A 13784-nucleotide genomic window follows, 5' to 3' on the forward strand; every position below is an offset into this window, starting at 1 on the left:
TAGAGTACACCATAGAGTACACCTATTTCAACAGTACATAGAGTACACCATAGAGTACACCATAGAGTACACCATAGAGTACACCTATTTCAACAGTACATAGAGTACACCATAGAGTACACCATAGAGTACACCATAGAGTACACATATTTCAACAGTACATAGAGTACACCATAGAGTACACCATAGAGTACACCTATTTCAACAATACATAGAGTACACAATATAGTACACCTATTTCAACAGTACATAGAGTACACCATAGAGTACACCTATTTCAACATGGCACAACAACCATAGAAAAGTTGGCAACAGCACACAGAGTGCAGGACTAGACTCGTCTTTCAACAGTGACTCCTTTGGGCTATGAACAGGCACAGATAAGTGCAGAATCACATTGATAGAATCCCATCAAGGGAGTGCTAGGGTTGAAAGGTAAGTGGAGTAGAAGAGGGTATTAACTCACTGTTCCTGAGTTGAGGTATCTCTTCTTCTTCTTGTCTCTCTTCTTCTGATTTACCACCTGCAGAGAAGGAGAACAGGGCTTGGTTCAATTCGTCTCGTTGATCTTAAGTTGAAAATAAACCCTGTCTAACTGAATTCTGTTCCTCAATCTAATAGGCTGACTAGGCCATGAAAGCAGATGGATGCGGGAGAGCAAAGGTTATTGCTTAGACAATTAGTGCAATACCCTGGAAGGTTCATTGTTTGGGTAAACAGCTGAGACAAGGTTGTGTGTGTGTGTGAGTGTGTGTGTGTGTGTGTGTGTGTGTGTGTGTGTGTGTGTGTGTGTGTGTGTGTGTGTGTGTGTGTGTGTGTGTGTGTGTGTGTGTGTGTGTGTGTGTGTGTGTGTGTGTGTGTGTGTGTGTGTGTGTGTGTGTGTGTGTGCGTGTGCGTGTGCGTGTGTGGACGTGTTTAACTATTCTTGTGGGGACCAGAAGTCCCTACAAGAATAGTAAACGAAGAAAAAGTTGACCAGCTGGGGACATTTTGTTAGTCCCCACAAGGTCAAATGCTATTTCTAGGGGGTTTAGGGTTAAGGTTAGAATTAGTGTTAGAATTAAGTTAAATATTAAGGTTAGGAGCTAGGTTAGTTGTAGGGTTAGGGTTAGGAGCTAGGGTTAGGTTTAGGGTTAGGATAAAGTTTAGGTTTTTGGGTTAGGGTTAGGGTTAGGGTTAAGGTTAGGGTTAGGGTTAGGGTTAAGGTTAGGGTTAGGGTAAGAGTACGGGTTAGGATTAGGGTTAGGTTTATAGTTAGGGGTTAGGGAAAAAAGGATTTTGAATGGGACTGAATTGTATGTCCCCACAAGGTTAGCTGTACAAGACTGTGTGTGTGTGTGTGTGTGTGTTTGTGTGTGTTTGTGTGTGTGTGTGTTTTACCTCATAGGTGTGGAACTGTGACTGGCCTCTCGACATCTCCCTGTATCTGGTGCTGAACTCCCCAATGAAGTCATGCCTGGATGAGCAAACACACACACTGAGAACATTTACATACACACTAATAAATCGATATTAAACTGATTATGGCAGTAGGCTGAGTATGGCATTAGTCATGTAAACACCTTACTCTGCTTATCTTAATTGGCGTAAGGTCATAATCGAAATCAGCATACGCCGATTAAAACACCTGGTTTTCTGAGCAATCTTTCGAATTACATATAAACAGCTAAATGGGCGTTCAAGCGTTGTATTTGATCTGCGCATGTGGCAGCACTGTTCTTCTTGTAAAGCATGCAAACGTTTTAAACAAACTATTATATTCATCTGACTATCCACAATAATCATATTATTGTGTGCATGCAACAGTACTCAGTGTCAGACACCCCTGAACAGGTTTGGTACCTACCAGCTGTGACCTCATCCTCTCAACCATCACAGTGGAGAGTTATTGTTTCTCATAGAGATACAATATATTTTGTCTATTTAATTCAATGCCATATCATCAATGTCTGTATTTTTGTGGCTGCCCATATAGTGTGTTGTCTCATAAATTATCATGTGATAAAAAGTGGCGTATGTGTACCTGCCTGCATGTAAGTGTGTGTGTGTGTGTGTGTGTGTGTGTGTCTGAGACAGTACCTACCCTCCATCTCTGTCCCAATCATACACCTCCACCTTTATGCTTCTGAGAGACAGAGAGAGAGAGAGAGAGAGAGAGAGAAATTCCATTAGAAAAAACAATTAGTGTGCTGATTGAGAATCTCTGTTTAAAAGTGAAGCGCTCATCTGTGTAAGAAGATGGTCCGGCTCTAAGAGGACTGCTCTCAGGAAGTTATGTCTGCTATTGGGATTCAATATGCTAAAGATTGCAGGAGTCACGGGTCGCAAAAAATAATGATTGCAGCAGCAGCCACTGCTTTGTACCTGAATCCTAATGTGGTTCTAGAAATGGTCTGTGGTCAACTATAAAGTACAGAGGAATACTGATACCTAGTTATTTATGGGTTGTGGTTTGTTTCTGTTGCTAAGTGATATAGGCAGACATCACACCCAAGAGGCCTAGCTAGCTCTGGTCATTCCTATAAAGTGGATTGCATTTATTATAGTAATACATTTGATTTATATAAATATTTTATAACTGGAGTGTATACAGTCATTCCATCTAGAACAAATCTCTGCCATTCTCCATTTTATTTCAAAGTGCCGAATCTATGCATCTGTCATTTACAGTACCTGTATCTCTGGTATCAGTTACCTGCATCTCTGGTATCAGTTACCTGCATCTCTGGTATCAGTTACCTGCATCTCTGGTATCAGTTACCTGCATCTCTGGTATCAGTTACCTGTATGTCTGGTATCAGTTACCTGTATCTCTGGTATCAGTTACCTGCATCTCTGGTATCAGTTACCTGTATCTCTGGTATCAGTTACCTGCATCTCTGGTATCAGTTACCTGCATCTCTGGTATCAGTTACCTGCATCTCTGGTATCAGTTACCTGCATCTCTGGTATCAGTTACCTGTATCTCTGGTATCAGTTACCTGTATCTCTGGTATCAGTTACCTGCATCTCTGGTATCAGTTACCTGTATCTCTGGTATCAGTTACCTGTATCTCTGGTATCAGTTACCTGTATCTCTGGTATCAGTTACCTGTATCTCTGGTATCAGTTACCTGTATCTCTGGTATCAGTTACCTGTATCTCTGGTATCAGTTACCTGTATCTCTGGTATCAGTTACCTGTATCTCTGGTATCAGTTACCTACATCTCTGGTATCAGTTACCTGTATCTCTGGTATCAGTTACCTGTATCTCTGGTATCAGTTACCTGTATCTCTGGTATCAGTTACCTATCATAATCTCCGTTGCACAGGGCCTTGACAGGGATCTTGAAGGCCTGCCACACAGGGTCCAGAGTGTTCTTTACAACCTCTGTCTTATGGCAGATAGTAAACCTAGAAACACACACACACACACACACACACACACACACACACACACACACACACACACACACACACACACACACACACACACACGTTACAGCATTGGAACCCTTTCGAGACATCATAGTCTCAGTTTTCCAACTCAAACTTTGCTATGTCTGTTTACATTTGTTTTCTTAATTAGTATTAAGTTTGTCATTTTTTTTGTCTTTAAAAATCGAAACAAAACAACAACAACTGCTCTTAAACAGCCCGCAGTGACCAGGTGGTCAGGACGGGCAGGCAGGAGACAGGCAGCATACTGCTGCCCTGGAGCTGGCCATTTAAACTGCTTCAGTTAATACCCAGCTGCACAAAAGCCGTATGCGTTAAGCGCAAAACAAAGGGAGTCCGCTTTCATAAAAACATCTGCTGGACAAGAACATCTCATACAACGTGTGCTCAACTCAGTCTCAACGACCTGTTCCTTTTCTTTTCCTCTCCTTTCATTCTCTTTATCTCCTCTCATCCTCTCTTTCACGTCCACTCATCCCTCACCACATATACGCTCTGTGTCTGTCTCAGCTGGGATGTATAGGACATGGACATTATTATTTACCATACATGTGACCATATAATATTGCTATTTGGAGAGTGTACAGTATTTGTTCATTGTCTACAGGCCTTTTTCCCACTGTGTATGGGCAAACACCCAATATAGTACGGTATCTGGGTGTGTTTTGTACGACTTAGAGTAAAAAAACTAACATATTTTGAATAACACTTTACATACGTTAGTGGTTGCAAATTAATCCATTTTTGATTAGATTTTGTAAGATGTTTTGTACAAAATGGAAAACTGGATCAACAATTGACAACTTACGATCCGTCCTCATTACTGCGGTAGAAGACCAGAAAAGGATCAGACTTCCCAAAGAAGTCTTTCTTGTCCAACTTGTTCCCACAGAACTGCAGCATCACTGACTCCTAGAGAGACCAGGTTACAGATGAATGGAACAGCCAGACAGTCAACACCACAGTCAGGAACCAGTTTTGATTGACTGGGGGCCTCAGTATTGTAGGGAATTCAGGGGTTAGCCCTGACCGGGACTCGAATCTGGGCCCAGGGACTGTCACCCTAACACCTTAGCCCTTATTTCAAGAGATCCGAACTTCTTGACGATGACGAGGTCGATGTACAGTGCCTTCAGAAAGTATTCAGACCCCTTGACTTTTTCCACATTTTGTTACCTTACATCCTTAATTCAAAAATGTATTAAATTATTTAAGTTCCTCATCAATTTACACACAATACTCCATAATGACAAAGCAAAAACAGGTTTAGACATTTTGCTAATTTATTACAAATAAAAATCTGAAATATCACATTTACATAAGTATTCAGACCCTTTACTCAGTACTTTGAAGAAGAACCTTCGGCAATGACAACATCATCGAGTCTTCTTGGGTATGACGCTACAAGCTTGGCACACCTGTATAACTCTAGAGCTCTGTCAGAGTGACCATCCACACTTCTTCCATTTAAGAATGATGGAGGCCACTGTGTTTGGGGATCTTCAATGCTGCAGAAATCTTTTGGTACGCTTCCCCAGATCTGTGCCTCAACACAATCCTGTCTCGGAGCTCTTCGACCTCATGGCTTGGTTTTTGCTCTGACATGCAGTGTCGTGGAAAATTACATAATTAGTCATGCTATCCCGTGTTTTACTGTTTAAAGAATTATCTCTTGTTGTAGGCTAGAGTTTTTTTCTAACTTGATACAAACTTGCATTTCTGGGACTTAGTCATAAGACTGGGCGTATAGCTAAGGTATGTTTGGGTGAGACCGCAGGTGTAGACCTTAGTGAAATACTTACCTACAAGCCCTTAACCAACAATGCTTTAAGAAAAATGTGTCAAGTAAAAAATAGATAAGTAAAAAATGTAAAATTAAACATTTAAGTAACAAATAATTAAACAGCAACAGTAAAATAACAATAGCGAGGCTATATACAGGGGGTACCAGTACAGAGTCAATGTGTGGAGGCACATTTAGAGTTAAAGTGACTATGCATAGATAATAAACAAAGAGTAGCAGACTTCCTGGTAAGGACTGATCACCCTCACTAGAAAGACTGAAGACATTGGGTGAGATTTAAATGTATTATCTAAACACTAATGAATAGGAAGAAGTTTATAATTTAGCAATAGTCCTATGTGTGATTCAGAACACGAGAATAAGAGAGAGTGCTGCCCTGAATGAGGGACACCTGTCTATAGTCTATTTTGCCATTACCTTATGAGTTATCAAGAGTTGTAATTCCAATTTGATTTGTTATTCTAATTTGTTATTTTTTTATTTAACAGGCAGTGTTGTTGTTTTTAGTTACTAGTCCCTTGGGGCTTTTGGTAAATATGCAAATGTGTTTCTTCACATGTCTGCCTATGAAAGAAGGAAAACTTTTTCCCACCTCTAGTTTAATGTGAAGAAGTGTATTGCTGTTGTTGTGTTGATTGTTTGTTTTTGTCTTGTTTTAATACAAATCTCACCAGGTTGGGTCTGCTATACGGTTGGGATTCCTCCCTAAGGGATAACTCTGCGGGGAGGTTGGGATTCCTCCCTAAGGGATAACTCTGCAGGGAGGTTGGGATTCCTCCCTAAGGGATAACTCTGCGGGGAGGTTGGGATTCCTCCCTAAGGGATAACTCTGCAGGGAGGTTGGGATTCCTCCCTAAGGGATAACTCTGCAGGGAGGTTGGGATTCCTCCCTAAGGGATAACTCTGCGGGGAGGTTGGGATTCCTCCCTAAGGGATAACTCTGCGGGGAGGTTGGGATTCCTCCCTAAGGGATAACTCTTCGGGGAGGTTGGGATTCCTCCCTAAGGGATAACTCTGCGGGGAGGTTGTCAGTATGTTAAGGGAGTATAAGCAACCTGTACACAGCATTCAGTCGAAGCTATCAACTGCCTTTTCTCTCAGGAGTGTGACATGAGTCCACGTGGAGTGAGCATGAAGAGAGATCCTGTCAACTTCTTTCATGCTGTTGGGGGACCGTAAAGGAAAATGGCAGCTCAGGTGAGAGGCATTATAAAGGGCCATCCACTTTGAACATGTGCCATTTGAAGGACAAACTGAAACACTATCTGAAGAAGAACATGAAGACACACCAGAAGGATGAGTGCCAGGAGGGGGGGGGGGGGGGGTCAACCTTGCCCGTAATAGTTTGTTTGGGGGGTTCAGGTTGATTGTGGAGGTCTGCACACTGCAAAAATGTATAGTAATTTAGACTGCATAGAGATAGCGATCTGTCATTAACATGCCACTCACGACAGTGTAAGACAGGGATAAACAGGGGCCATAATGACAAAAGTTAATACTGGTAATAAGTAGTACAAAATGTCTATATATGGTTCCCTGTTTGTAAATATGCATTCTCCCTGTGTTGGTGTGTGCTAAGTTGAGGGTCTTGAATTTGAGTGATAAACTCAATGTGGAGCATTGAAGACTGTCATTCTAAATTTGGGTTGAATAACATTGATAGTAGGGATGTTGTTTTAAAGAAGTTATCAGAATTCCAATGTTAAAGCACATCAATACATATGAATTTCTGGATGATACAGTACAATTGACTTGAGCATGTTTTAGTATGTTTATAACTGTGTAAGTGGACTAGCAGTAGTGACTAATGTGTTATGGGTTAGATAGAATGATTAATTGTGCAAAATATATTTGTAGCCAGAGGCTAAGTTTGCATAAGAGTGTGTCAAATGATAGATGACCATTGCTGTACATTCATACCCCAGGGTGAGGGTAACTTTACTATTGTAGTGGAACATCTGAAAAGCGTAGCAGTGATTTCGCAAAAGAACACCAACCAGACAACGATTGGAATCCGTTTGGATGGGTTCAGTCATTATTTGGTGTTATTGGAGCTACAATATTTCATTGGTTGATTTATGGCTTAGTTATATTTTATATTATTAAAACTTGTGTTAAGAAATTGTGCAGCAAAGCCGTTGAGGCTATTCTTGCCATGCCATTACTGACCCCTGAAGGAGACGCCTCAGAACCCTATTTACCTGATTTATTTCCTATGTCTGATTACATGTCTGATGAAGATGATGATAATCCATAACACCAAGGTAAAACACCTTTAGTTAATGGTGCAACATGTCCACAGGCCATGCTCACGGTGGGGGTTATGTGAATAACGCTCCCACGGTAGAGTTAAGGGCCTACCGTCATGGTGACCCTGTGGCAATATGGACAGTCTCAACGAAGCAATTGCCTTTTGTGTGGTGATAAAGTATGTATTGATGTTAAATTCATATGTTCCTTTGTCCCTTCTGAGAATGAATTGCACATTGTGAAGGGTTGAAACTCAACGACAACGGAGGTCATTTACAATTGTAATATACTATGTGTAAGAAAGTCTTTCCTTTTCCATCTTTTTCCTCATGTTAATGCTTGTTTAATGAAAATACTTGTGTCATTTTCTATTAGGTTGAGACTTAGTCTCAAAAGGGAGCGAATGTTGTGGAAAATAACATCATTAGTCATGCTATCCTGTGTTTTACTGTTTAAAGAAATATCTCGTTATATGCTTGTGTCTTTTCTAACCTGATACAAACTTGCCTTTGTATCAGGCAAGATTGGGCATATCAGACAAGATTGGGCGTATCAGACAAGTTTGGGCGTATCAGACAAGTTTGGGCGTATCAGACAAGATTGGGCATATCAGACAAGATTGGGCATATCAGACAAGATTGGGCGTATCAGACAAAATTGGGCGTATCAGACAAGATTGGGCGTATCAGACAAGATTGGGCGTATCAGACAAGATTGGGCGTATCAGACAAAATTGGGCGTATCAGACAAGATTGGGCGTATCAGACAAGATTGGGCGTATCAGACAAGATTGGGCGTATCAGACAAGATTGGGCGTATCAGACAAGATTGGGCGTATCAGACAAAATTGGGCGTATCAGACAAGATTGGGCGTATCAGACAAGATTGGGCGTATCAGACAAGATTGGGCATATCAGACAAGATTGGGCGTATCAGACAAGATTGGGCGTATCAGACAAGATTGGGCGTATCAGACAAGATTGGGCGTATCAGACAAGATTGGGCGTATCAGACAAGATTGGGCGTATCAGACAAGATTGGGCGTATCAGACAAGATTGGGCGTATCAGACAAAATTGGGCGTATCAGACAAGATTGGGCGTATCAGACAAGATTGGGCGTATCAGACAAGATTGGGCATATCAGACAAGATTGGGCGTATCAGACAAGATTGGGCGTATCAGACAAGATTGGGCGTATCAGACAAGATTGGGCGTATCAGACAAGATTGGGCGTATCAGACAAGATTGGGCGTATCAGACAAGATTGGGCGTATCAGACAAGATTGGGCGTATCAGACAAGTTTGGGCGTATCAGACAAGATTGGGCGTATCAGACAAGATTGGGCGTATCAGACAAGATTGGGCATATCAGACAAGATTGGGCATATCAGACAAGATTGGGCATATCAGACAAGATTGGGCGTATCAGACAAGATTGGGCGTATCAGACAAGATTGGGCGTATCAGACAAGTATCAGACAAGATTGGGCGTATCAGACAAGTTTGGGCGTATCAGACAAGATTGGGCGTATGAGACAAGATTGGGCATATCAGACAAGTTTGGGTGTACCAGACAAGATTGGGCGTATGAGACAAGATTGGGCATATCAGACAAGTTTGGGCGTACCAGACAAGATTGGGCGTATCAGACAAGTTTGGGTGTACCAGACAAGATTGGGCGTATGAGACAAGATTGGGCATATCAGACAAGTTTGGGCGTACCAGACAAGATTGGGCGTATGAGACAAGATTGGGCATATCAGACAAGTTTGGGTGTACCAGACAAGATTGGGCGTATGAGACAAGATTGGGCATATCAGACAAGTTTGGGTGTACCAGACAAGATTGGGCGTATGAGACAAGATTGGGCATATCAGACAAGTTTGGGCGTACCAGACAAGATTGGGCGTATCAGACAAGATTGGGCGTATAGCTAAGGTCCATCTGGGTGTGACCGCAGCACCCAAACAACATCCCGTGGATTTACTGTCTACAGAAAGTCACATGGATATTATAGTGTTTTGCTGTTGTGAATGCAGCTAGGCGGTTGAGCCATTGGGCTATCAACCTCGTGCTATCTTAAATCTGCACAGACAACTAACTGCCTTTTACACACATTCTGCTGACTGCCATGTAAACAAAACGGATGTGCTTCTCTATAAAAGCCTAGAACTGACACCATTTATTGAGTTTTCAACTATGCGGTGTTGAGTGGATGGTTGATTCTCCATTTTTGCAAATCATATAATAAAGTGTTGTTTGAAAGAATCTGCAATCTCTCTTCCTATAGAATTTCTACCACAACTGTCAAGTGTGGGACCTTACATAGACAGGTGTGTGCCTTTCCAAATTATGTCCAATCAATTGAATTTACCACAGGTGGCCTCCAATCAAGTTGTAGAAACATCTCAATGATGATCAATGGAAACAGGATGCATCTGAGCTCAATTTCCAGTCTTATAGCAAAGGGTCTGAATACTTATGTAAATAATGTACGTTCTGTTTTCACTTTGTCATTATGGAAAATGTAGTGGAAAAGGTCAAGGGGTCTGAATACTTTCCAAAGGAACTGTAGGTGTTGGGTTTAAGGTCGCTGCAGTACATAGGGAGCTACTCGTTGGGAAACAGGCAACGTGTGATTTCTGTGCTTACACTTAAAATAATGATTGTGCATGTGTGTTCGCGTACGTGAGTGTGTGTGTGTGTTTGTTTGTTGGAGTATGTAGATATGTATGACTAAACATCCACTGTTTAAAAGGCTAAAGTTGTCCATTTTGATGATGCCTGTTCATTCAAGGGGCTAAACAACAGCTTCATACTGCAAGTGTGTTTTTTTTAAACACACAAAAAGAACTCACCCTGCAATTGCTCAGCTCCTCTGCTCTCACTATGATAGTTCCACACTTCTTCCCTGGAATCCCACTGTTACAACACACAAAAAATGGACTGGAATCATTATTCTGTCTACTTTACTGTACATTTGATTATTTATTCATGGCGTCCGTCCACATCCATGTCATGCGTGAATCGTCAATAGCTTCCATGAGGCCTAGGCTTAGGGTTTTGTACAGAATGCCAACATACAGAACAAACTTCACCAAGTCAGAAAACAGACAAATTAAATGACTGTTAGAAGCCAAAGGCTTGGTTCAGACTGGAGAGAGAGAGAGCAATGTTGTTTTTAATTTGGCTAAGGAGAGCTAGGTAATGTTGCGGGGATTATGCAATAACATGCATGGAGGAAAATCAATGTAAAATTTAAGTGAGTCTTTGAAATCCGTCTGGTGTCTGAGACTTGAGGGGCTCTCAGAGGCACAGGGAGTGAGAGGCACTTTTTGAAATGAACTGACTGGGTGAGCAGTGAGCACAAAACCTTGGCAACAACAGAGCAAGAGAAAGGGAGATGGAGAGAGACAGTGTGAGAGAGGAGGAGAGAAAGTCAGGGAAATAGTGAACAAGAGACTGAGCGTGATAGAGAGACACAAAACAGAATGAGAGAGAGAGAGAGAGAGAGAGAGAGAGAGAGAGAGAGAGAGAGAGAGACAGACAGACAGACAGAGAGACAGAGAGACAGAGAGACAGAGGGAGAATATGAAATAGATGGAAGGGATTAACACACATTTGCTCCATGGTGCTGTAATGCTATGGCTTACCCTATAAAACAACACATTTCAGTACATATCTGGTGTATGTGACAATACAACATAAAACATAATATTATCTATAGTCTAGAAAAGGGACGACATGACCATCGGACTCTGATACCAGCACCATGACCTGATCTATACTCTTCTGTCTCACCTATCTACCATTAAAACGGTTTTGTCGGCACTAGAACCGACAAAGTGAAAAGAAAATCTGGACCATCACAGTACAGTTTTGGTGGGTATCACAGGATAGTGTAAAAGAGGTATACCAGTCATGTGTAACGGTAGAATAAGTTCATGAAAGACGTCTGTCTTTCATGCACCTCCTGATATCATCTGTCTAAAGGCAACAGTGTTTAGTACGTATGGCCTTTATATGTACTATCTTATATCTACTACTATATTATCTATCCAATCTAGTGACCACACTTTTGACTCAGCCATTTCCATGTAAATAAAGGGGCCTCTTTTAGATACAGTGGGCTGACTGCATTCAAACACATACGTACACACACACACACACTCACACGCACACAGAAAAAGTGCATTTTGTGATCATTATGTAACTCGATGACAGCAGCTCATTCCTACATCATCATCATCTTGTGTGTCATTCTTCTGCTGACCCATTCAGTTGCAACAACACATTTCCATACATACATAATCTCCCACACACACACACCCCACTCACGGTTCACACATGGAGAACATGGCTAGGGGTACACCACCCCCCCCCCCTAATCCTGTTGTGTGAAAGCAGCAGCTGGTAGTAACAACACTGCTGGAATCTCATCCAGTGGATTTAAAAAAGTTTCTGCATGAAGTGTAGTTGTCATCCGCTAACTGATTTCTTATGTTCTAAACTCAGTGGGGATGCCTGGTTTTGTGCTCAATACAAACATGAACTGAGTTTCATTAAATAGGCATGAACAAGATTCTTGTATTGCTCAACAATAATTTGCGGTAACCTTGCTTAGCCAACAGCCAAGAGTTCTGAAGGTGGTAATGTAGGAGGATTAATGCACTGAATTTCAATATTTTCCCTAAATTGACAGAGATTGGCCCCACCGTAGAATATACATAAATGGAATACCAACTATGCAAAATTGCAAAAAAAATACAGCCCTTTAAACCATCTACTTTAAGTTGCCTCTTGGGCCTGGCTTTTAAAATAATGAGGACAAAATAGGACTGAAATAGCGACGATAGGGAACAGGGATGTGTGTGTTTGTGTGTGTGTGAGAGAGAGAACGGTACATTACTTACATGAGAGGTTTCTCCATGCGGCTTCCCATGGAGCCCACCACCTCCCCCAGGGTACAGAACGCCTGGCCCAGGAAGTCCTACACACAGAGTGAGAGAGAGAGAGAGCGAGAGAGAGAGAGAGAGAGAGAGAGAGAGAGACATGCCTCAAAAGATGGATGGGGAAAAACTGTAATTTGCTGTACAGTATTTTCTGTAGGATGTTCAGCATGAATGTGAGAGCACCAAAGCCAAGCAAGCAGACCAGGGCGATTATATGGAAAAGTGACACTGATTATAGCTATGCTTTTCAATCCGTCTTTTCCTCCATCTAACCCCTAAACACTCAAGAGCCTGGCTTAGCCACTACCATGACAACAGCAGGATATTCATGTTTGGACCAATGTTTTTGTCAAGCTTCCCATACATACTATATATGATGAATAATGACATCCATACATGATGAGGACCTTGAGATCAGACTACAAGGCATGATGAACATAATGATAAATAGAGGTAACACATACAGGTATTGTAACATACAGGTAACATATAGGTAACACATACAGGTAACATGTATAGGTATTTTAACATATAGGTAACACATACAGGTAACATATAGATAACACATAAAGGTATTGTAACATACAGGTAACATATAGGTAACACATACAGGTAACATATAGGTAACACATACAGGTAACATATAGATAACACATACAGGTATTTTAACATATAGGTAACACATACAGGTATTTTAACATATAGGTAACACATACAGGTATTTTAACATATAGGTAACACATACAGGTATTTTAACATATAGGTAACACATATAGGTAACATATAGATAACACATACAGGTATTGTAACATACAGGTAACATATAGATAACACATACAGGTAACATACAGGTAACATATACAGTTAAAGTCAGAAGTTTACATACACTTTAGCCAAATACATTTAAACTCAGTTTTCACAATTCTAGACATTTAATCCTAGTAAATATTCCCTGTCTTAGGTCAGTTAGGATCACCACTTTACTTTAAGAATGTGAAATGTCAGAATAATAGTACAGATAATGATTTATTTCAGCTTTTATTTCTTTCATCACATTCCCAGTGGGTCAGACGTTTACATACACTCAATTAGTATTTGGTAGCATTGCCTTTAAATTGTTTAACTTGGGTAAAATGTTTTGGGTAGCCTTCCACAAGCTTCCCACAATAAGTTGGGCCATTCTTTTGGGCCATTCCTCCTGACAGAGCTGGTGTAACTGAGTCAGGTTTGTAGGCCTCCTTGCTCGCACACGCTTTTTCAGTTCTGCCCACAAAACTTTGGAAGTATGCTTGGGGTCATTGTTCATTTGGAAGACCCATTTGCGACCAAGCTTTAACT

General features: G+C 41.2%; 1 protein-coding gene across 1 annotated transcript in view; it reads right to left on the reverse strand.

Annotated features, from left to right (window-relative positions):
• The window catches only part of LOC129862068 (copine-8-like), a 68987-nt gene that overhangs the window by 16971 nt on the left and 38232 nt on the right, over nt 1-13784 (reverse strand). The window contains exons 6-12 of the mRNA XM_055933405.1: nt 12408-12484; nt 10353-10416; nt 4248-4351; nt 3290-3394; nt 2084-2125; nt 1381-1456; nt 467-523 (exon numbers count right to left, since the gene is read on the reverse strand). Of these exons, the coding sequence (XP_055789380.1) occupies nt 467-523; nt 1381-1456; nt 2084-2125; nt 3290-3394; nt 4248-4351; nt 10353-10416; nt 12408-12484 (525 nt within the window). The remainder of the gene's footprint in view (nt 1-466; nt 524-1380; nt 1457-2083; nt 2126-3289; nt 3395-4247; nt 4352-10352; nt 10417-12407; nt 12485-13784) is intronic.

The sequence above is a fragment of the Salvelinus fontinalis genome, chromosome 9 (assembly GCF_029448725.1).
Source record: "Salvelinus fontinalis isolate EN_2023a chromosome 9, ASM2944872v1, whole genome shotgun sequence".
NCBI lineage: Eukaryota > Metazoa > Chordata > Actinopteri > Salmoniformes > Salmonidae > Salvelinus > Salvelinus fontinalis.